General features: G+C 42.5%; 1 protein-coding gene across 1 annotated transcript; it reads left to right on the plus strand.

Annotated features, from left to right (window-relative positions):
- Nucleotides 1–361: 361 nt before the first annotated feature.
- Nucleotides 362–16,614, plus strand: ASB9 (ankyrin repeat and SOCS box containing 9). The gene is made up of 8 exons (XM_074929875.1): nucleotides 362–621; nucleotides 6,915–6,994; nucleotides 7,124–7,231; nucleotides 8,140–8,290; nucleotides 8,853–8,987; nucleotides 10,174–10,365; nucleotides 13,688–13,853; nucleotides 15,097–16,614. Exons 1-7 carry the CDS (start codon nucleotides 528–530, stop codon nucleotides 13,810–13,812), a joined length of 885 nt encoding a protein of 294 aa, XP_074785976.1. The 5' UTR covers nucleotides 362–527; the 3' UTR covers nucleotides 13,813–13,853; nucleotides 15,097–16,614.
- The last annotated feature ends 8,310 nt before the right edge of the window (nucleotides 16,615–24,924 follow it).

The raw sequence follows: 24,924 nt of genomic DNA on the forward strand, positions 1-24,924 counted from the left end.
TTTTTTGCAGAGCGCACATCGTCCAGAGAGGCGCGCAGCAAAGTTGCCTGCAAACAACTTGCTCGGGAGGGGTGCAGATCCGCGTGCACTTATACATCTGTGGGTTTTCTTTGCAAATCCCCTGCAGGCAGAGTTTGCTCAACTAGTTGAACTGGCTCTTTCTGTCTTGTTTTTTTGGCAAACTAAGAATTTCCTTCCTGATAAAAACGGACGGCAGGCGCCCCAATTGGGTGCCGCGTTGGAGAGGATGTGACATCAGGCACATCTCTCGCTTCGCCGGATCGCTGGCAGCCTACCAGAGCAGCCAGAGAGCTGTTTCGTTAAATCCCAACCCAGGTACTCGAGTTTCTGCACAAAGTGCTGCCAGCACCACATCCTGGTCTGCTGCAAGGTCTGTCTGACTTGTCCGTGCAGAGTCTGCTTAATAGATCACTCCCACCGCTGGGGGCTCACCGGGGACGATGGAATTTGAACTTTTGAGACTGACCGCGAAGTGAAAAAACAGAAATTGGACAGACGGGGCTGAGATGGATGATGAGGGAACAAATCAAAACGCCAGCAAATTGCAAGGAGCCGGAGGCCAGGCGTCTGCAATGCCTCTATCAAACTCACTAATGAGAGGTAAGTAATGCTCCTGCCTCTCCGTGAGCCTTCACCTCTGCCAGCGGTGGCAGAGGGCAGGGTCAGGCTGTGACGGTGTGCTGCTCCAGATGTCCTGCTTCCAGGGCAGGTCCACAGTCAGTCCCACAAAATGTTCCCGTGCTCTTCACTTCAGAGGGATTTTAATAAGCTGAATTTTTGGTTGGTTTTTTAGTGTATCACAGAAAAGAGTGTCTGATTCTGCACCGCAGTTTGAACAAGCAGAAACAAATGCAGCACTTAAACCACACCACTCTGAAAAAGAAGTTGTAGTGTGGCATGTTTGACTTAGATTAGTGCCAGCTGGAAGCTCAGCACTGGCTCAATTCCTCTTTTCTTTTTCATTCTTTTCATTCCCTTCCTCCATCTTTTTCTCCTTTTCTTTCTCCTTTTTTATTTTGATTTTTCTTTTTTATTTTCCCTTTTCACTTTTTTGTTTTATTTTTCTTCTTATTTTTCCTCTTTCCTTCCCCCTTTTCCCATTTTCCTTTATCTTTTATCCTTTTCCTTTTTTCTTTCAGATGAGCAGATCCAGGTGTTGTTATTGCCCAGCCTGTTGCCCAGGCCAGGTCACTGTGGTCAGTTGTGACCAGTGCAGCTGTGGTAACTGGTGAACAGTTATTCAGACAAATGGCCTCACTCTGATCATTGCTCTGGTTTTGGGCCCAGAGGCATTGAAAATATGACATGGTGACAAAAGACAAGTAATTTAACTTCACATGGCAGTTTAGCTGGACATGTTCCTTGTAGCTCTGTTTTCTGAGAGGCTATTCCTTCAGATTACGGCGAGCACAGAGGGAATGAAGTAAATTAAGATAATGCAAATTTACACTGTCCTCACTTCTTCCCTGGGCTGCTCAGGATGCTTTCATTCATACCAAATAGAAAATTAAGACCCTAAAAACACAACGCAAAGAGGATCAGTATCTCTGTTGTGTTTGCCTCTCCTCATGTGTGTCGCTTATGTACATCCTGAGGCTGGAGTGGGAGGGAAGGGATGGCAATTTATTAACAGTATGAATCCAACCAGTTCCACACTGGAGATGAGCTCCAGCAAAATGGAGGCTGGAATGAAGGGAGCCCACACCCTGCACTGCTGCATACACTCATTTGGTCCTTTGGAAATCAGAGTTTAGTCCATTCTTCTTGTGTCTTCCTGCTCCTTAGCAGAGTCGATAAGCTCTGCTGGTGACTTACAGCAGGAATGTGTTTGGCTCAGGCTACATATATCACAAACTTTAGCGGAAAGCCTTAGAATATGAAAAATACCATTTGTAATACTGTTATATGTAATGCCATAGGCATATGTGCATGCAAATATGCATGCAAGAGCATACCTCTCAAAACAATTTCAAAGCCCTTTGCAAGCTGCGCTGTGCGTGACCGATGCGGAAGGAAACCAGCCTGGGGACAGGCACAGAGGGTGCAACACCCTCCACATGGTTAGAGGCTAGGAAAAGGTACTTTCAGCCATCACCACAAAAATGAGTGCTGTTCTAGAAAGGTCCTGTGAATGCTCAGTTGTCCCCAGGGAGCAGACATGCACAGTTAACATTATAAGGCTTCCTCTCTATATGCCACCCTGCCAACATTCATGTGCCCAAGAGATGACGGTGCAATCAAATATGACCAGAGGTTTAATGTAACCTCTGAGCTGGCTGGCATCTTCAGTGGTGAAAGGGGAGGTAGGTGACCCAATGCCACTGAAAGCCAGTGTGATTTGGATGTCTAGATGCTGAAGTTGTTGAGGCCTGACTCAGCTTCCCTGTGGACTAGGGTGTGGGTAAATGTCAAATTTGGATATACAGTCTTGTTCCTCTGTGAAAGAGCAGCTGTACATATTTTTGGCAATCAGAAATCCTTGTTCCTGTGGTTGTGCATACAGTGAACACAGCTGTGCCACCCACGTGGCCTTGCTCCTTCACAGGCAGCTGTGGTGGGCAAAGAGTTTTGAGGGCTTTCCTGAAAGTCTCTATTTCAGGATTTTAAAAGTCCATGGCCAGTTAGCACTGGCCTTTGCTTAGGCTTTAATCAAAAGCCTGTGTATGGTATAAATACTGATCATTTATAGTACTGACAGCATGCTTCCTGGGCTGTGCAGAAGAGAGGAGTGAGACCTCAACATCACTGCAGCCTCCCTCCTCCTCCAGGCGAGAAACACAAGTTCCAACTTGGAGCAGGCAGAAAATAGAAACTTTGTGGTTTGCTGGAGGGTGATGACCTGGGTGCAGGAACTGGGGAAATTTGCTTTTCCCTGCAGGAAGGTTGCCTCCCCAGCATTACTTCAGGTTGGAGAGTTTGCTGCAGACGGAGCTAGGGCAGGAGAGATGGCAACTTGGGGCCATGCCGTTCACGGCAGCAGATTTGGAAGTACATTGTAGCAACTAGTCATCAGATGGACTTTTAAAAACCTTCTTCCCAACATACCCAACCAAGGCTGGTGTGAAGCTATGATAGGCCTCCAGTTTAGGATAAAAGCCTTGGTTCCTCTCAGTACAGAATTCACAGCTGGATTATGACGTGTTGGCACATACCTCTTTTTATTTTCTACAGACATTTATTTTTTGATGCTTATGTGCTCAGTCTTTTAATTCGTTGTTAAGACTTGGCAAAATAGCAAGCTAATGGCCAGTCCATAGATGACTATGGTGTGGTCTGGCTCTTTTTAGAGTCTTAGTAGAAACCTGCCTTTTCTCAAGCAAGCACTGAATTCATAAATTCTGTACATGGATGTGATGGCATGACTGTGCACCTTCCTCTTTGTCAGAATGCTGACATGATGATATAACAACTTGGTAGTGTGCACAAAGCCCTGCCTGTATTTGTGTGGCCAAAAAAAGATCAAGCTGTAGCTCAGAAAACTTGTTCCTCAATCTCTAGACTTTTAGGATTACTATAAACATGCTTCCCTTGCAACTCATGCAGATTGGGCAATGGCATTATTTTCTAAATCGGAAAATCAAAAGCTTTTTACAGGGCCTCAAACACAACCAATGGCAACACAGGCAGGATTGGCAAGAACAACAGTATTGTCAGATAAGCATCATTTCACACACAGCACCCAAAGCAAAGATATTCTAGTCAGTTAATAATACTGTGCTTTAATAATTGTAGCATAGTTTGTCTATCCTTATGAGACCGGAACCACAACTTCTGGAAATGGCTGTCCATTTGCTAAAGTGAAAGAAAGTTTGTGAACTTACTGGAACTGTGTGTTTGTTGTGGGACGTAGCCTGTGAAATATAGAAGGAGGCAGGCAGAGTTCAAATTATGCTAATAGCAAAGTACATGATGACATACGTTACCCAGATTTCCTGAGTTCATTCCTCTGTTCATTTCACGTACTGGGTACCACCCATAAAGCTGTGTTGGGCTTCTAATTTTGGCCTTCTAAGTTTGAGGCCTCTCCCAAATACAAATCACACCTGAGTTGACGAATCTTTGCTTGTGAGGTTTGAGTTGCTTCTCGGTTTCTCATTTTTTTCCTTTTGTGAAAATAATACAAGACTGGGAAAGATCACTTGACTCTTGGACTCTAATCTTGTTATCTATTTCTATACTGCTAAATAAAAGAGATTGGGACCATTTATGTCTCTTAGACCAAATGGTGCAGACTGACTTGCCTTCACATCTTCACCTGCTTAAAGCTCAGTGCTGGCTTTCTTTACTTGGCAGTGCAGACTTACCTGCCAAGTCTTCACAGTCTCTATAAGTGTCTTATAGTCACAGGCAGCAGTGGAATAGATGGTAGGTTTCAAAGTGTCCACCAAACACCTAGTCTGTAGGCCATGGCCAATAGATCACCAAGCACCTTCCCACTTGTTGCCCCACTGATAACAAACTTATGACCTGAAGGAAAAGACCCAAACCCACAGCTATAAAAATACATGCCAAGAGCAGAAGACACTAAGCTTTCTTCCCAGGGAGAGTGCAAGAGAGGGACTGGCCCCCATGCTCAGAGGAGGCACAGCCCCAGGGCTGATGGTCCCTCTCAGCCTGTTCCCCAAGGCATCTCTCCTTCAGAATTCAAATCTGATTTATTTTAACTGTGCCTATGATCAGGATATACTGACCAGGTAACAGAAGCTGCAGCTGCTAGACCTGCGTCCTGTCTTTAGTTGTGGTCAGTCTCTGGTGGACACAAAATAAACCTCCTTTCTGGCCCAAGGGGTGCCCAGTTATAGCTTAGATCAAGTAAACATAAACCTAGCATGAACTAATGAATGATCTAGCATTTTATAGAAGCTCTCTCTCCTTCCCTTCCCCTAACTAGGTAGCAGTCATAACCACAGACAGGAAAAAGAGAAGAAATGGTGAAAATTGTGAATTAGCTTCTTGTTCAATCAGCCCTGATGAGACCCTTGTTCCTGAGGGCCTTGTCCCACAAGCTCACCCCTCTTCAGGCTTCAAACCCACCCTGAGGTTATTTCCAGAATATCACTGAGATTGTCCCGTGAGCTAGGAGCATGCTGGAGCATTGTTAGAGGATTCTCACAAGAGATAGTGAAGTGTTGATTATTCTGCTAGATTTTTTAAAATTACTTCTTTCAAATAAGAACTATCACAGGAACCAGTTTGGTTCCCTCTTGTGATGTGTGTGTGACCACTACCAATTTGACAAGCTGCTTGTTACAGAGACCCACATTTTTGGTGTCCAAGAAGAGAAACACTAAAATTTACCCTAGTTTAGTCTATCAATGAGCCATTGCTCAGAGACTATAAGATGCAATATGTACATATTTGCAAAAGTGTGCTATGCAGATAAGCATTGTGATGGACATCAAGTGGCTCAAAAATGGTGTATTATGGTAGCAGAAATATCCTTTTGCCTATATGAATGACTCTAGAAAAATGTATTGCACAGTCATAAAAGTCTTGCAAGAATAACTGTAAATCTATAGCAGAACTTTTGTGGCCACTGTGCTGGCAAAAAGTCACCTCCCTACCTAACACAGTTATGCAGGCAAAGATCTTTGTGTGATAACAATACATTTTCAGATACACATCTTCAGGTCACAATTTACCTAGTACAGAATTTTTCAATTACAAAACCATTGTAAGTCTTGCTATACTAGATCTTCTTTAAATTTGATGTCCTTTACTGAGCATGCTTGAAGGTGAGTGAGCAATAGCCCAATGGGCTGACACAGTTGGTTATCACCCCATTTCAGCACACCGTGGCATAGCCACAAGGGTCAGGACATTGGCTGTGAGGGGTTAATCTCCCACACATGTCCACACCTGAGACAAGATCTGTGGATCTTGTGTAAGCACTGACATCATCAGCTAATCTGTAAAAGTTATTTTAAAGAACTGTGGTGGCTTATTTCTGAAGGCAAAATTCTCACTGTTAAGCATCCTGTTCCATGCATGTGGCCTAGTATAGTCCCTGAAAACCTCAGCAAGTCATCCAAATCAGTCCCTGGGGTTTTCTCTGTAGTTAGTGGAAGGAGAGTGAGACATCTCCAGGGAACAGCAAAATGTGTTTCCAAAAGAAGCTGGGTCACATGCCCTCTGGAAAATATTATCTTCCTTCCCAGGGGGAACATGGGCCATGGATGTTGACCAGACACTGGGGTTTGAGGCAGTGAATGCTGAAGGAGGTAAATGGCTCCCAGAGGGATAATTGTTGTCAGCTGGCTCTGAGCCATAAAATCTGTAATACTGAAGATCCCCTTCTATTAATATTTTTATGGTATATACGTGCCGTACCTCACTTTGTGGTCTCAACAACATGGAGAATACAGCTATTACTTAAAATGCACCACTGCACAGGTTAACACCAAACACTGAAAACTGAAAGGCAAAATCAACAGGTAACACAATTTATCTTGTACTTTGGTACCTTCTCTTGTTAGGTATTGTTGACTCTAGCCCAGCTCGGAGCAGGGGTAAATGACTGAGTAGCCGTACCCTCTGCAAAATGTAGTCCTTTTGAACTAATTGGTAAATGAGCTTGTGAAAACAAAGGCCCTGGAAATAATTCAAAATGAGGGACAAGCTCAGTCAGAGCAAGGTGATGTTTTGCGAATCTCTCGTTTTCTGGAGGGGACCGCAGCTGCTCAGTACCAACACGGGATGAGTTAAAAACACCCCCAGAGAGAAGACATCCTCTTGCCTCACTCCCTCCCAGCAGCTCCTCCAAGGAAAGCTTGGCAGCTCAAGTAATAAAGTAGAAGAAGAGAGATTTGCTGGGGTCACACAGTTGAAATAAAGTGTGCTATTGAAACAATCCATGGAGTTGTTAGCCTTTTTCTGTCTTTCTTTTTATACAGACTTTGTTTCAGACTGGTCTCCTTTACATGATGCCTCTATCCATGGGCGTCTTCTTACTCTGAAGAAACTCATCAAACAGGTATCCCTCCACTGGGTTGATATGATCTCTGCTGGGTTTGTTCAGTGGTTGAATGTCATCTGTACTTTATTGTAAAACCTCCAGGGTTTTGGTAGTTGGTTGTAACAGTATTTTCCATTATTTCATCAGGGGAGTGATGTTAATCTTGTTACAGCAGACCAGGTGTCTCCTCTCCATGAAGCCTGCCTAGGGGGACATGCTGCTTGTGCCAGTGTCCTGTTAAAACATGGTGCTCAGGTGAGTACATGAGGGACAGTCTCTAGTGTTAGTATGTTGTATTATCACATTTTAATGTTAGGTGTTGTACTATTTCATGTCAGCATATCACTGTGGTTTACATTTTATAATTAGCTCTGCTTAAGGTACATGTTACAAAATGCACTTCTTAAATAAAGCAATCCAAAAAGCACAGATATAGACAATAGTTATTATTGTTCTTCAGATGAAGGTGCAATGATCTCATCATTTACTGAAAGAATAAATGGAAGTTCCTCTTGTAAAGGTTTTATAATCCTGCAACAGTTAAGGGTGTATTTTATTTTCTGCACACACTAATCTCATTGATGTCAATATGCAGAGTCTTAAGTAGAGGTATAAGACTGTTAGGATCAAGTCATGATAAAATGGGAAGAAAATGCAAACAATGTGCAAGTGACATGGTGAAATGGGTGTGTCTCATGGTCTCTAGTTTTCAAGATAATGTTGAAATTATAGTGAATAAGAAAATTAACTCATTATACATATATTACCTTTCAGTTTAATTTTTTTTTTTTTAAAAAAAAGGGCTGCACACTTTTCAGTTTAAAATGGTCTGTTCAGGAGAGGGCTATGGGCAGGTTTGTTTCAGCTGAGGTAACCGAGAAATGGGCATGCATCTAACTTGGTAACTCCTGAGAGACCCTGGAGTGTCACTGGTTAAAAATTCTTTTGCAGGAGGAGAGACTTGGGGGCAATTTTTAAAAATATTATTTTAATGATCTTTTTAATAAAAAAATTGTGATCTTCAGAAGCAGTAGAGTTTTTAGAGGGAATGAAATAAAAAGTATTAAGAAACCTATTTTCTGTCGAGAACTGGGTAATTTTCATCAATTTTGAAATACTGAGAAGACAAAGAAAAAAGCCTGATTGTGATGTTTTTCCCCCAGGTGAATGGAGTTACTGTCGACTGGCACACTCCATTGTTTAGTGCTTGTGTCAGTGGCAGTGTGGCTTGCTTGAATTTATTGCTGCAGCATGGAGCCAGCCTACACCCACCCTGTGACTTGGCATCCCCCATCCATGAAGCTGCTAAGAGAGGTAACCCCACAGCATCAGCACTCCTTTCCATGTTACTAGCAGCATGTTGAAGTGGAAGAGAGAGATAAAAGAAGATAATTTTCTTGATTTGGGTCATGTGAAATACCTTCCTAGTTGGTCTCATCATGAGTGGTGCAGTTACTCCCACCGCTGGTGCTCACCGAGGGCAGCTCAGCTTGGCGCTCAGGGCCTCTGAGTTCATGTGGTGACACCTGGAAGGAAGGGATACATTGTCCAAGTCAGCCACTTGCATTGTGGACATCTGAGGGAGTCAGATCTGGCTATCTTCAAAAGCAGTGGAGAGAAACACAGCGTGATTCATCTCATCTTCAGTAGACATCTGAAATGAGTCAGATAAAATGCGAGGGCTTTAGCCTGTTTTGCTAACCGTGGCTTTGCAGCTCCCATTTTCCAGGTTGGAAACACTGGAGTGGATGAAAGTATTACGCTACCATCTCTTGACAAAACATTGAATCTTTGCCAAATTACACCACTCCAATAGAAAGTTTGCTGAAAAAAGGCCTGATCTCTGTGAGTTGACTCTTCCTTTATCCCTTTTAAGGTCATGTGCAATGTATCGAATTCCTCGCGTCCCATGGGGCAAATATAGATCACAACATCAAGCATCTGGGTACTCCCCTTTATGTAGCTTGTGAGAACCAGCAAGTGAACTGTGCCAAGAAGCTGCTGGAGTCAGGTAAAAGAAAAATAAAGGATGGTGTACTTTTGTTTCCTGCAACATCTATCTTTGGACTCTCTTTGCATCAAAGATTTAGAGGAGGTCCTGTTCTGGGACCTGGAGATGTTTCACTCTTAACAGCACTCCTGGGTTAAACAGGACAGCAGAGTAACCAGGGTCTTCTGGACCCAGGAACTCAGCTTTACATGTCCCAACAAATAGATGGGTGATCCTGGATTTCACATGGCTCGTGGTGCCTGGAACAAGCACCATCCTTTCCAGTGTCTCTGAGTGTGATGCTGAACTATTTCTGCATCAAACAAACCAAAGTCTAAGCACTTGGATAATTATACAAGACCATTTCTTGTTACCTACAGTAGTGCAACTCTTCTAACCAAAGGGGTCATATAACCTAAAGTACTCAACAAAGACGCTTTGGAAAAACCAAGCAAACATCATGTAGATCACCTTTCAGGTAGGTCACTATTTAGCATGGTGATCTTTTTTGGAAGAAGACAAATACAAATTAATCTAAATATTAAATGTTTGGCTATTATTTTCTGTTTTCTGTCATTTTGGTTTTGCTGCCTTCTATATTTGAGAATGTGTAGTATAAAAACATTATAAATACTTTTGAATTAGTTCTGAAGCTCACCCTTCTTAGGTTGTTTTAGGAGCCATTAGCCCAGGATAGTGGGTGGGGGGATACTCATCAGGGGTGCTTGCTTATATCCTCCTCTACCAAGGCCCTCTAGAACTTTTCCATCCTGACATTTTTTTCCCAACAGATACTTTGACATTTAGAAATCCCCCTGGCTTAAACCTCCGGTACAGAGCAGGTTGAAACCCTGCATGCATTTTAAGCAAATGGGGCATGAGGATGGGGGCCAAAGGTGGGCTGTAAGTGGAAATACATCTCTGTTCTGCTTCAAGATATTCATGGGTTTGGCTGTGGATGAAGGACTTCCTCATGCACTGTTCCTCTGGGATCATTAGTCACAACCCCACTTATCCTCTACCAGTGTGAGTTGTGTATGTGCAGACTGTAGTACCAAGACCCCAGCATAAGGAAATCCACCTCTGTGTGTATGCTACAGCATTTACAGATTAATCAGAGAAATAGCAACTACTGCAGGAAATGGAAATAGTCTAGTGTATAGTCATCATTCTTTGTCATTATTCATTGTCATCTCTTGATGTTCAGGAGCAAATGTGAACAGCGGCAAGGGCCTGGACTCCCCTCTGCACGTGGCCGCCAGAAATGGCAGTATGGAGCTGGTGATGCTGCTGATTGACTTTGGAGCAGACATTTGGGTGAAGAATGATGAAAGCAAGAGGCCGATGGAGCTGGTCTCACCTGGCAGTCCTGTGGGCCGACTGTTCCTGCAAAAAGAAGGTGCCCCTTAGTACTTATTTTGTTTGTTCACTCAGGATTTGTTAGGGATAAAACACACAAACTGCTGCAAAAGGCTACGCTGTTCCATACTACTAGCACTATAAAACTGAGAATAACTAAGCTTATCTCCATTTGCTGACATATGGTTGCTATTTTTTCTCATGCCAGAATATAGTGGTGCACTAACAGTGGTAATGGTATTAACAATAACCCATCTTCCGACCTCTGGGTTGTGAATCTACTGCATTGGGGAGCAATCATATGAAGCCTGCAACATAGTGCAAAATAGAGCTTAGGGTGAAAAAACAAGCACAACGCTCTTTAGAAATTAATGGAAGCTTTTTCTGATTACCTAAAGCAATGAAGTCAGTGGGAGTCTTTCAACTCCATTGTGTATGAGATGGGAGTAGACCCAGGAGTGTTATCTGGAGTGTGCTGACAAATGCAGGCAGCAAATCATCTCTGATGGGAATTAGGCTAGCTAGTGAGCATAAGGCTGGGATCTTTGCTTATACAATACGCTGATGGTCAGGTGCATGCCAGATACTGGTCTCAGCATAAATGCAAAACTGCAACCAGGACACTTTTAAATCATGTGATATGGAAAAAAAACCAAGTATATTGAAAGACTGATCTTCTAGTTCTTTGCCATTTACTTTGATTGTTGGGCCAGGCTCTTATGTAGGTACAAAAATATCATTAAAATGAAAAACTCTATATTATTTCTTTTGTGGGGATTAAGGAAAATTGCACAGGACTGATATAATGAATATATATATTTGTATATACATTTATACGGTAGGCTTTTTTTAAAGGCCGACATTATGTGCTGAATAATCCAGCAGTATCAAACTGTAATCTTAACCTTTAGGAAGTGCTTATTTTATATGTGTGAATGAAAATGTTACAGATCATTTTATTTTATTGATTATGAATACTTTAATACATTATGGAGAGAAATTTTACTCACCATTCTTGAGGAAAATTAGAATAAGGTCTCTAGTGTCTACTCATTGGTGTCTTCACATATTCTCATTAGTCAGTAAACTATACACATTACCAAATAATCTGGATTTTCATTATTTTAACCAAGTTGCTGATGGGGTGGTCCATGACTCTAGTATGCCAGTTACATGTTGATGTGATTGCTGTCATGAAAAAGATTTACACCAAGGAAAAACTGGAATAACAAAGTGATGAATCAGGCCCTGCTTGAGATAGTAGTATGAAAATAATATCACAAAAACAACTGTGCTATGCATGTTGTGTATGAGCAACTGATATTTGATTTTCTAGCCTAATCTACGGTACACACAGCAGTGACATTTTTGAGCTCTATCCCTGCTGTGCTAGACTCCTGACTTCTGTGGCACCACATGCATCCTGTTTATTTGAGATGATGGAAAAATATTTCAGGCACACCCTATGGAGCTGTCCCGAGAAACGCTGCTCAGGCTGATCTGACATCTTGGGCACTAAGGAACTCTTCTATGTGAAATTCAGCAATTGAAATCAGAAATGATAAATACCTGAAGGGCATTTTGCTGCTGAATAGTGTTTTTCTGATATTCTTCAACATGCTCTTCTCGGAATAGGGTCATGCCTGAGGGACAGCTGATGTATAACTTCTTTGGCCAGCTGAATGGTTGCAGCCTGGGAGAGTGGTGTAAACATTACTCCTCTGGTTTCACGTAGAGGTTTGGAAATGTGTTGTGGGGATCAGTCACCGTGCCAGCCCCACAGCTGCTCAGCACTGTCACGGCTGAGCTGCTGCTCTCCTGCCCCACTGCCATGCAGGGCTCTTCCCCCCCGATTCTGCAAGTGCTGGGGGGCAGCAGCCCCACGCCTATGGCCAGGGCAGGCTGGAGGGAATGTGTTTTGCCACCAGAGACAAGTTGGTGAGTGTGCTGACTATCACTAGCACAGCTAGCGGACTAGCCCAGAGCAGGTGTAGAACATGGGGTGGTCGCCCTTCTCAGGACTTCACCATGCTGCTGGATTAGTGCATAGCCTGCTTGTGTTTCAGGAAGAGTCCTACGTGTAGGTGGGAGAAATAGCTAATGATCCAAAAATGCACTGTGTTTTAGAAGAGTATGCTTGCCCTTGCTAAGTATTTTTCAGTGTAGTGACACTGAAGTCCGGGTTTTGCGGTTTGGTTTTTCTTTTTAAATGGAAGCTTTTTTAAATTAGATGTTTACAGGCAGAGCATTTATCTGTGGGATCAGAATGACCAAACAAACATGGCAATAGTCACTTTAACTTGCCCCATATCGACTTGTCTTGCTCTTTACCCAAGCACAGGGTAACTAACTCATCTGCTGACTCCTAGCAGCCCAGTGCAGCCCTTTGCACAGCCCTTCCAATAGTGCAGCAGTTTTCAGCCTTGCAGAGCTGCTAGAAATGTCGTGTCCTGCATGAGGGAAATCTCAAAAGCTGATGAAGGCTGCCACCTCACCACATTTTAGCTGCAGCCCCTGTTCCTTCCCACTGCACTGCACTCTTCCAGCAGCACTAACATTTCAGCTCTCTGCTAACTGCCACCTTACCACCCCTCTGGCAGGCAGGTGCAGCCGGTGGCACCTAAACTGTCCCCTCCCAGCTCACTGACCTCCCTCTCCATCTCTACATTGTCTCTTATCTCCTCCCCACTCACAGCATCCAACCCACCCTGTCCCGCGCTCTCTTACCCCCCAGCACAAATGACTCTTTGGGGGTCTGAATGTTGATAGGTGCCACAGTTAAAACATCACACAGGACCTGCCTCTTCCTGGAAAGGACAGGTGACCCAAATAAGTGTGTAAGGACATGATACTTAGATTTAAAGAAAGTACGACAGATTCTTCAGCAGGGCTTGTATTTATCAGCATGGGAACAGTTAATCTGGAAGGTTTAAATAAAGGATTATATAGTATTTTTTTGCTGTGTGTTTGCCACTGTTACGAAATAAGTCTCAAGAAAGCAGTGGGCCGCAAACCTGGTACCAAGGACTTTGAAGGAAGCATCGATCACCTCTTCTTCTCAGACAACACAAACCACTTCACACTTGTGCAACTTAACATGAAAGACTGACATTGCTAATGCTAACTGCGGCTGTGTAACAACAGAGACTGAGTAGGCTTGAACTGAATTGCAGGCAGGCTGATGTCCTTTGGTGGGTGCAGGCCTGGCTTTTCACTGCTGAGCCTTCTGGGGGCCACATACCCCCAGCGCAAGGTGGGTTGCAGGAGGTGGGGGGAGCGGTGGTGCACAGCTGCTGTTTCAGCTTTACAATTTTGGGGCAATAAAGCCACATGTGTAACCTCTTCCCTATCTCTTTCTTCAGGGCCACTGTCCTTGATGCAGTTGTGCCGCCTGTGCATCAGGAGGTGCTTTGGACACAAGCAGCATCAAAAAATAACTGGACTTCTTCTGCCAGATGAGCTGAAACATTTCCTTCTACATGTTTAAGGCCTTCATGTTAAAAATGGTGCCTTTAATAACACAACAAGGTTTGTTGAGGAAAGACTCTTTTTCTCATCAGTAGTGTTGCCAATGCCTGCAATGTTAATTTGTGAGAGTTGTTGGTCTCTCATAAAGCCCTGGGTCCAAGAAGCACAGGACCGACCAACTTGCTCAGTCCTCACTGCCACTGCCCCCAGCAAATCCATCATTTGGAAAGGAACAATTCTGCTTGGTTGCATGGTGACGCTTGGAAATGTTACTTGAGAACACCCTAGAAAGTGTAGAAAATGAGCATAGCATTTTAAAATAGATCCCTTGATTCTCTGGCACAGTTTCAGAGGGCTCATGGTTGACAGCCCCTTACAGAGAAAATGCATATCCTGGACCAGCACTAACAGCTCTTCATGTATATATTAAGGATACTAAGGATAGCTACACCTTCTCTGTAAGCAGAGCTCATATGCCGGTCATTTGTGAGGGCTGTACTCACACTACTGTACAGACAAGGAAATGGAACCCAACTGAACCTACTTGCAAAGCAAGCAAGGTCCTCTGGCAGAAGTTACTTATTTTCTAAGTATATCACACTGTGGATAGATGAACACCAACCAGCAATCATCTGCATTTAGGCCAGCATCTGAAACATGCATTTCTGCCATGACAGCAAGTGGGTCACTGCTGATGGCAGCTCCCTACAGTGCAATCATAGTGGGGAAAAGGTTTTTAATCATCCATTAAATTCACTTATTACTGATGGTTTGAGACATAAGGGAGCCACACTTCAGAACTACACATTTTCTCCTTGTAGCATATTATTTTTCAAGGACACAGGCTAGCAGGCTATCAGCTGCAGGCATTGAGTGCTCCCCCTTTCTGCCCTGAAAATTAGGTGATATTTCCGAAGCATTTCTCAGCATGCATCAGAAAAACAACAGCTTTTATCCCCTTTCCCACCCAAGAAGAGAGATCATCTTAAGAGTGAGATAATTTTTTTTCTTGGAGAAGTGCTCCCTCATTCATAGCATTTTCCATGGGAATGGTGATAATAACACCTCTAATATGTGGCCATAAAACAAACAATGAAAATACTGAAATTAAAGTCCATTCCAAATTAAAAAGATAATGGATAATTTCTCCCCCCAACTTGGTTGCTGAGTTTCTGGCTCAGTGTATGCGTGTCTCAAAAAAACATGACATATGTGGTTCTTATTCCACTGAGGTCGTAAGAATAAATATTTCCTCCAGCTGAACTTTAACACTGGGTGTTTTCCTTTTCCTCCCACAAACAAGTTCTGCTGCCACAAACCAAAGTGCAGTTATGACCACTCTGTGCTTCTCCGGGTGCTCCTCTGGGAATATTGGCTGCCTGATACATGCAGGAGTTAGGATGTTGAAGCTCTGGCTCTTCTGCCCACCACCCTGCCCCCTCTTCAGCTTTAAACCGTGGTGCATCTGCATCACCTGGGAGCAGCAGCACACCCACCACTTCCCCTGAGGGTCTACCACCATGTCACCCCTGCATTGGAAGGGCAGGCCACAAACTTCAGCGCTCTTGGAGACTCTTTTCTTTTTAATTTTGCTGTGGAGACTCCTGCAAGACTGGGCTTGGTGTCCAAAAACTGTGATGACATCATTAACACCATCAGTGAGATCTAGAGAGTCCTCATCTTTTAAGTGGAAAGACTGACAGTCTTCAAATACACAAACTTATTTTGATGTTTACTAGTGTGCCAGTGTGTGGTGCAAGCCTTTCTTTCACACATGGGAAGTTAAAGAGGATGGATGAAATGCTACCTGGATGCTTACATTTGATGCAAATTACAATTCAAATCCTCGGCTGGACAACATGGCTGCTGGTATCCAGTATGATGGCTTGTTTTTTTTGTGCTGACCAAACGCAACAAGTGGAGTTCTGTTGGTTTTGTGGGACGCTAAATTGTACCCTAACAGAACAAAAAGACAAACACAGTTAGGTCCATAACTCCCCACATTACAGAGACACCTAGAAACCTTCACTTATCCAACCCCATTCATCACACATAATTTGAGCCATGTAAAAATTCACTATCCGGTTTAAGATGGCCTTCTATAGTCTTTCCCTCCTGCTAGGGAAAAAAATAGACATGTCTTCATAGGCTGAATAAAAGCAGGCATCTTGGATGTGAAATGTGGATTCTTCTAAAATCAGTACCTGGCCTAAGCTGAATGTGCATTGAACAGCCAGGGAACAGACAACGAACCTAGTGCTTAACTTTGGAAGATTAGTGTGAAGAATCCCTTCTCTGGAGACACACCTGAAAGCTGAAGATCCAGCTTGTTATATTTTAGATGATGAAGAATCATTTTTTTCATTACTAATTTTATCATTTACCTTTAAGCATCTTCTGTTGTAACTTCAGCCAATGGATTCATAGGAGTAATGCTAATATCAGGAGAAAATTGCTCCAAGAAGGTGGTGAGAGTGTTGCTTCTAGGTAGCTTTTCTGGAAATTCTGTAGTGTGACTCTGTTTACTTGAGTGCCTCAGATCAAGGATTCTGTATGCTCAGCTTGTATCATCACAGTATGTTTGCTTATTTATTTTAACATAAATTGTGATCAATACTGACAAATTATAGCTTTATGCATCAACATCCAGTTATCAACTGTAAAAGTTGCACAAGATGCAAACTGAATAAGCTAATTATAGGTGAGGTTTGGACCTTTTTCTATATTTGAAACCATCCCAAATGTAACACGGGACTTGAAAGATTGTCAGGAATATATTCTTTGCTATTATTTTGTTGGCAGTTTAATGGTAGTCAAATCATAATTCTATAGGATATTTGCTCAGAAGTAAATTGTTTATACTTTAAAAAAAATAAATCATTTTTTAAATGATAGCACTAATTTTGTGAATTGTCTGATACTATGGAAGTTTGGACTGAACTCTAATTGTCTGCAATCTTGCCTACAGATAGTGTACAGAATAATTCCTTCAAATAGACCTATACTAAAGACTAAAATGACAATACTATGCAAATCTTGCATTTTGTTGATGTTTTAAGGTAGAGTTGGTCTCCTGCAATTCTTTTTCTACTCACTTGAGGGGTAGGGAAAAGGAGTCAGAGATTTCAGAAAGTAGGAAAAGATCTAAATTAAGATGGTCGCAATCTTTAGTTTGTTTTTGTTGAATTTTTTTTTTTTTTTTTTTTCCCTGATTTGTATCCATTTGTTTCTCCTGTCTCTTCAGCAAGAAGCGTGTGTAATGCTCTGGGTGCCCTTGTGTGTGCCTGCACAACAAGAACCCTTTACTGGAAGTGAGCATGTGGAGTATGGTCAGAAGTCCAAGGGGTGTGTGCCAGCACCCAGCAGGTACACTGTGGGGCTGGAGAGATGTGGGAGGGCAGTAATTCCCTCTCTGTTAGATGCATTTCTGGGAGTCTCTGCCCACAGAGACCAGCTGAAAGAGACAGGGCAATGCCAGCAAATTGCTTTACAAGATGTTGTTTCTGCTGGATACAGGGCTGCTTATGAAAACTGTGGGAGTAAACAACCAACACCTCAACAAAAGAAGACAACTGATTTAAGTAAGGTATTTATTTATTGGAAGATGTCTCATGCAACAAATCGTTGGAAAGTTATTCTGGCTCTACAGTAGTTGCTATGTGGGATCAGCCATGTTCCAGGACTCAGTTCTTCATTCTGCAGTCATGTACAAAAGTCCACATGTGCCCTGTCCATTTCTCACAGTTTCATATTTTGCTCTTAACTGGAAACCACAGACATCCTAATCTAGTAAATACAATACAGCAATATACAGTTTTGAACATATGCAGAGAATGTCCTCTTGCCTCTTCACTGACATGAATTCATTTTAAGATTACTAAGAAGGAAATAAATTTTACTAGTTTAGCAAAATGGGACGGACCAGCTGCAAAATAGCAGATTAGTGGTGCTAGAAGAAAGAAATGAGAATGCTTGTATCCCTAAACTGGGATATACTCAATTCTCCTCAGACTCATGTTCTTGAGAGCCACAGGTCCAGGACTTGATGCTCCTGAAGCTACTTTTTCTTGCTTAACACATGCACTGTATCTGTCAGAATGGAGACTCCCTTGGCCTGCAGTCCCAGCCTGAACCCTGATGGCTTTGAATAAAAATTCCTGGGAGTTATTTCTCTGCACATAGAACAATTATTTGTCATTCCTTGATACATTGCTCAGCTCACCACTCCAAGGGATACTCACTTTAATGCATGCAGGCAACATTTGATGCAAAAGTGCTTGCTCCAGGATGCCCCAGGGAGTCCACTTTTCTTTGAAATGACAGCAGTGAACTGTTGCTGGGAAGAGAAATATTTCAAATTCTTACATCCCCGTTCAACATGGTAGCCTTTATTCCAGCCCTACCTGAGTGCTCAGGTAGAACACCTGGATGACATCTGGCTCATGTCACTGTGCAACAAGGTCTTGCTTCTTTTCTATGCCAGGTGAAGCGTTTCCTTCTCTGAACTATTGCCCTTTGTGTTTTTAAAGGGCTTGAAACTCATTAATCATCACTGATTCAAGAGACACAGGGCTAGATTTATGGCTTTAGTGCCTGTGAAGTAAAATTGAGTTTGTAATCTGTCAGCTGTCTCACTTCACAAATTAAACTGCAGAGTCTCCGCTGAGTTTGGGGCTTTTGAAATCCCCAGAGCTTTTCTTTCTGTGGTCTGAAAAATACAGCAGGATCAGTTAAAGCAGCTCTTTGTCTCATGAAAGAATGCTGACTCCTGAGTTCTGAAGGTTCATACAGGCACTGAAAGATGTTCTGAATATGGCAAGTATAGGGTTGTCTTGTCACTGAAACTGCATTTTTTGTTAACTTATTTAGGGTAATGTGAATTGTGTTGGTTTTGTCTTTGATTAAATAATTGTCCCAAAACACGAATCGTTGGTGTTACAAGCTTCTGCATGGAGCAAAGCTCCCAGCAGCTGCTTTGTTCTCCCCAGTCCTCCCCAAAGGTGCGTCACCCCTGTACATGACTCCCCTTTTGCACCCTCCTGATGAGCATGAGGAATGAGGCTCACAAACTCTTTGTCCATTCCAACTGCTTATATGTAATTTTTGGTACAGCTGGTAGGCGACACCTCTACCTTTTCAAGTCTTTTCATTGAGAACTATAGACATCTCTTTCCAAAATAACTTCATTCATATTCATGGGTTCAGAGTAGCTGACAAATATATTTCTGCTCCTTAGCTGATTAGATCTTGGTGAGCACAAGGGGTGCATGTATCCCAACTTCCTTGGAGTTAAGTCTACTAATTCATCCCATAGAAAAGGTGAAGCACTCCTCAGGCCCTGGGAGTACCAGCTTACTCCCTTTGTTCACTGATCACTGGAGGGAGAATGGCTTTGCTCACAACTCCTAGTCATTTTTCTAGTCAGCCAGACACCCTACCCAAAACCTTTTCCTCATAGAGTAAAGGTTAAGAAGTAGCTTTTTCTCTTTTTCAAGCTATAATTACTTTTATTTCTGAGGCTAGAAAATAAACAAAACCAACGCCAAACAGTTCAATCCAAATCAAGTAAATTTTCCATTTTTCTTGCAGGAGCAGAACAAAACACGTGAAAAATATTATCCACCAGTTGGGCTGTTGGGACATATTCCTTAGAGGTGATGGAAGCAAATTCAAAACCTGTCCTAGAATGAAATAGATTCAATCTCTATCTTTGTTATTCCTGGCATTTTGGAGATAAATCCTCCTTGTTTTTGGTGAATCTAAGCCTCTCTCTCATCCAATTTATCCAGCAAGACTGTCTGACTTGAATTCATTAATAGTTTCTCACTGATAGTGTCTCAGTACATGAATGCAGAAGACCAAATGTTTGGATTAGGACATCCCTGGGGCAGGGACTCTCAGCCCCAGGGGGCTGAAATGGGGTCCTGGACCATGGTCAGTGTGGGGGGTACCCCAGGTGCCTGACATGGGGAGTAAATTCTGGTGGTGCTCTCAGGGCCTGGACATCTGGGCAAGCCATGCAAATTCTCATCATCCACGGCATCCTATAAAGGTCTGTAGCTCCGCCATGTATTTTGTGTGTGGTTAATTCCCCTAATTTGTCCTGCAAGAGTTTTCAGATAATTTTATCTGGGAAAATGAACAATTGTTTCTTACCCTCTCCTTGGTACTCCCTTGATAGTCCTCTATCTCATCCCTCCTTCATAACCTCTTCTTTTCCCATGCCAAAGACTCCCAGCCTCTTTAACAACTATTTGGACAGAAGCTGGGTGACCATAATACTGTGATTCTATTTGTAAATAAAGTATCACCTCCAAAAAAAAAGAAAAAATAGCCACAGATATCTAATCTTTCCCAGCTGCTTTCCTTGCTTGGCCTGTAGTGTTTTTCAGATACTTCTTTGTTCCTGGCTCATATAACCAGACAGCTTAATCCGAAAGAAATGCCTAGTGAAAACACCCTTAGTTCATTTCCTGAAGGAGTTTTACACATGCTCTCTCCTTTCAGTTATCTCATTTCATAAAAAAGATCTTAATTGTTTTTCAGCTAATCCTGAATTAAAGCAGGAGTGCTACGTGCAAAACCTCCGGCAAAAGGCATAGCACAGAGAGCTCTTTTCCTGAGATATGGAAGAGAGATTGTGCTTGATCCCTGAACACAGTCCAGAGTTTGTGTCTGCTCTTCCATGTGCTTGGGCTGCTGAGCAGAGAGGTGGTCACGCAAGGCATTTTTATCATGTTAAGCATGATGATTAAAAGCCCCCAACCCCCCAACTCCTATAAACCACAACTGAAAGCCAGAACATTGAGAGACATGTGGGATAGGAGTAACCGAATAATTTCTGCCTTGGGAGGCTGGGATAGGGATTTGCTGCCTTTACCCTGCCACTGCAGCTCCCTGGTGCTGGCTGCCTGCAGCCCCAGGCACAGGAGCCTTCCTGGGGCAGGAGGGCGAGGGGTGAAAAACGGCTGCCATGGGGGCTGTCAGCCCCGCTGCCTTTGCCCACTCCTCCGGACAGTGCTAGGTTTAGCCAGCAGATGGTATTGCTGGCACATGCCTCTGCAGAAAAGTTTTGCGAGAGGAATAATCAGGGAAAAAATAGATCTAGGAGAGTCGTAGTGCTGGGATTGCATGCAGCCTCAGGCTCACGTGGACCAGGGAATCGCTCATCATTGCCACTTCCATCTGAAAGCCGTGCAAGTTTTGTTTTTTACTGCCCTACTATTGCCCAGCTTTTCTGTATCATTTGTCTGAAAGCGTCAGGATGCATACAATGCTCAAGGCTTCTCTGAATTGATGGATTAACTGCGCTTTATATTTACATTCCTTTTATGGTGAAGACGAATATTTTTACCATTCATAGATGCTGTGAAGAAAGCACTGGAGAAGTCTGGAAAAGAAAATGCTCTTGCTTGGTTATTGGTTGTCAATGACCTGGTAATTAAGAGTTATCCTTCAGCCCTCCCAGTCTTAGAAAGGTCTGCTCTTTGACTTAGTTTTTTACATAGCAGCTTGCTTAAGATATTTTTCTTCCAACATCCATTAGCACTTGACAATAAAAAAAATCAATTCCAGAAAATGGAACATCCATACCTACGGATACTATGTATAATTAACCAATAAGATGCTGAAATCTGCCTTGTTGTTCAGAATTAGTACTTACTGGAGTATAATACCCTTCAAAACCCCGTCTCTCTTCTAAGGAAACAACTGTATTGCCAGCTTTCTAATTTCACAGGCTGGCTGTCACCACATTCTAGAGAGCAGCTCTAGGTAAGACTCCTTCCGGTAATTTATTTGGGGCAAGACCGCTCCTTGGAGCCTTCTTCTAAAAAAACATGCAGCACTGGACATGACAAAACCATTTGGTGTCACAGCCAGGACTTGTCACATCTGTGCTCCATGCCGTGCAATGACTGATTCTAGGGAAATGTCTTATTTCTCTCTAGAGAACATGTCCTCTCTACAATGTTTTGTTTATTCCACTTTCCATTATCTTCAACCCAGGAGATGTATGCATTGCGTATGATGCTCTAATTCAGCTTCATGTCTTAGAAATAAATGCCTTGACATAATGACTATATGTAGTCTAGGCCTTTTAAATGTAATATATGCTGTGAATTATTATGGCAGATCATCATGCATCCTTCTAGGTAAAATAATTTGGCAAGACATACAAGTAGCTTCCTGAAGATAGACATTTGCCTTGTGCAAACGGAGGCAGTTGCTTTAATAGTTCTCTCATTTCTCTGAATCTTCTAGAGGAGCTGCCTAGTGAGAGAAAAAAAAAAAAAAAAAAAAAAAGTAGGGGTCAGGAATGGCATCACAAAACTACTTCTCTGCAGCAAATTGCAGCTGGCTGGTGTGTATAAGGTGCAAAGCTCCTTCACCATTTTCTTCTAGCTCCACAAAAGCCATAAAGGAAAGGAGACTGGAGTTCTGCCTTGCCCTTTATCACCTGCATGCCTCTGGGCTCACTCTATTAGAAATCACCCTTGCAGCCTGAGTCCGTGAGAGGGAGAGTGCTGTAACCAGCTGGGTGGAAAACACACACCTCAGAAATCGAACTGCTGGAGAGTTTCTGGTTCATTTAGTATGGACCCCATCTTAAGTGATGCATATTTTAACACTAAGGTCCTGCTATGGTCATCTTGAGGCTGCTGTTTCCTCATCAGCTCTGTATTTTGTGTGCTGATTGGTAATATGGTGCATGTGGGCTGGAATGAACAACCTTGTTTCATATCATACATCAGCCTTTGAAACTACTTTGGCTGACAGTAAAAGCTTAGAGGTTTAACTACCATTTTGGCCTCTTCAGACTTCTAATAAAGTGCAGATATTCTAATATAACCAGGGGGAAAAAGATTTCTTGGTGGAATTTTGTACAAATTACTTCTGTTCTCTGTTCCGATCACTTTAAACAATTTTCTCTCTAAGATCCCATTCTTCCTTTCACTAATGCACTTATTGACTCATATCTATGGAAGCACCTTGCCTCCTGGCTCCTTTTGCTGGCTCATTACATGTATTTATTGCTGCATTTCTCTGAATCATTTTCATTAAATTCTGCTTTATGGTTATCACAGAAATCTACTGTTAGTATACAGTGCCCTTTCATGCTCATAGCAAGTGCAAATTCATTCTGTCTCTTAAATTTTATTAATCTCTTTCAATCATTTAAAAATGAAAAAAAAAAACCAGTTAAGTTACTGCAGGATTTTGCCTCTTTCCATTAACAGCAAAATAAACCTAATTTCCTGCAGCTTTCTGCTTTATAGCTCAAAGCCTTGGTGTGGATTACTTTTTTGAGAGCTATTATGATTGCCCACAGGCAGAACAAGTTCACTAAAATATCAGCTGCTGAATCTCCAAAGAAATATTCATTAGGGAAAAACTTGAAGCTCTTTGTCTGCAGCATTTTGTAGTTACTTAAGAGGCATTTCTGTTCCCTTAGCTTCCTGAAAGATGACCCTCAGCATTAGTATTTTCAAAGTGCCACAAGTATGAGGCATGAATGTGAACATTGTTGAGGGATTTGGAAAGTACTTTTGAAAGACTCCAAAAGACAGGTTAAAAACAAAACCAAAAAAAAAGCTCAAATGCACTTTTGCATCCAAATCCAGCTCCCCCCCCCCATAATTTTTGTCAACTATTGTTCATGCTCCAAATGACAGTCACACAAATTCCCTTGACACCCAGATCTTCAAAGCTATTTAGTTGTATACAATTTTTTCTTGGGCCAGAGTGGGAATGAGAGGTCCTATGGACTCACAGGTGGCCAGCCCTTCCTCTATTGGCATGTTCACTACCTTATGCAATCCTGTTGCATTTTGAAACACATCTCAGGAATTAGATGCGAAGAAATACCCAGATTCCTGCTACTCCACAGTGCAAGGTATACAAGTGTACCCTCTATCTCCCCAGTAATTCCTGGATGCCTTACAGCCAGCTTCTGTGACTACAGACCTCCTTTCTCTGATGTGTGGATGACTTGAGGATTTAAGTTCACATACCTACACTTGCATGGCAACATTTCATCCACACATCATCCATTCATCATGTAAATGCAGTACATGATGAAACTGGAATTAAGGTTTCCCATCTGGTGAATGTTTCATAATTGCTAGAAAGAAACCCATGGCTGATTTGGGTTCACTGAGGCTGAAGAGCATCTGGGTGCCACAGCACATCCTGATTTCTTCACCCATTGCCAGCGTCAGGGACCAGACTGAAGAATGCTTTTGCTTCCTTCAGACCACTGTGATTGGGTGTCTTTCCCATAAGTATGAAGTGGAGTACAAAGCGGAGATAGTATTTACCCGACTCTCAGCCACCAAAGAGGCAGAATGATGTTTTGTGCACATTTGAGACAGCAGTATGGTCAGATTGTAGATATTATTCTCAGTACACTTGAGAATCACAGGATGTTGTTCACAGCCCTTACCTATCTAAAGAGTCAAAAGTTTCTGTAAGCTTATTGATCCAATTGCTGGGTGAGCAAGGAAAGGGTGACAAATTGTTAAAGGAATCAGAGCAATTTGGCTGGTTTGTTTCATGAAGTATTAGATGTCATGCTTCTTGCAGAGAAAAGAAGTAAAAACATGACAAAAAATATTGGTGGAGAAATGAAAAAAGAAAAATAAATGTCCTTCAGCTTTGTCAAGAAGGAAGAATGTCAACGGCGTAGTAAGTACAATGTAATGCATCCTCCTACTCTTCCCTTTTTCTCTCTCATGTTTGTAAAGGGAAACCCTGGAGGCTTTGCTGGTCATTTTGCTTAGCACAAAAGCATTAGCTATTTCTCCAAAATACATATTTTTACCCAAGATATCCTGACTTCAAGACTGGAGTTTGAATTAATGCACTGTGTAGTACAGTCAGCTGTGTTTGGAGAGTGCTCAAGCTACAGCTGCTGCAAAATCAAATTGCCCAATTGTTCATCAAATAATGGACACTTAGAGAACATAGAAGCATTACTTTTGAGACAAGGCTGGCTTCACCTGATCTCCAGCTGCAGTTCAGGACATTGGCTTTGATGTTTAAATTGTGAGGTGCTAAGGCCCCAGGTGCAAAATTTGCTGGGCATGACTGTTTCTACTACCACTTCTTCTTGGACACCAAGAATGCTGTG

Source organism: Athene noctua, chromosome 1 (genome assembly GCF_965140245.1).
Source record: "Athene noctua chromosome 1, bAthNoc1.hap1.1, whole genome shotgun sequence".
NCBI lineage: Eukaryota > Metazoa > Chordata > Aves > Strigiformes > Strigidae > Athene > Athene noctua.

Bases quoted from the DNA above. Each gene is read 5' to 3' on its own strand.
- ASB9 (XM_074929875.1), top strand. From the start codon at position 528: ATGGATGATGAGGGAACAAATCAAAACGCCAGCAAATTGCAAGGAGCC. The intron at 622-6,914 runs GTAAGTAATGCT...CTTTTTATACAG, and splicing joins ATCAAACTCACTAATGAGAG to ACTTTGTTTCAGACTGGTCT. The intron at 8,988-10,173 runs GTAAAAGAAAAA...CTTGATGTTCAG, and splicing joins CAAGAAGCTGCTGGAGTCAG to GAGCAAATGTGAACAGCGGC.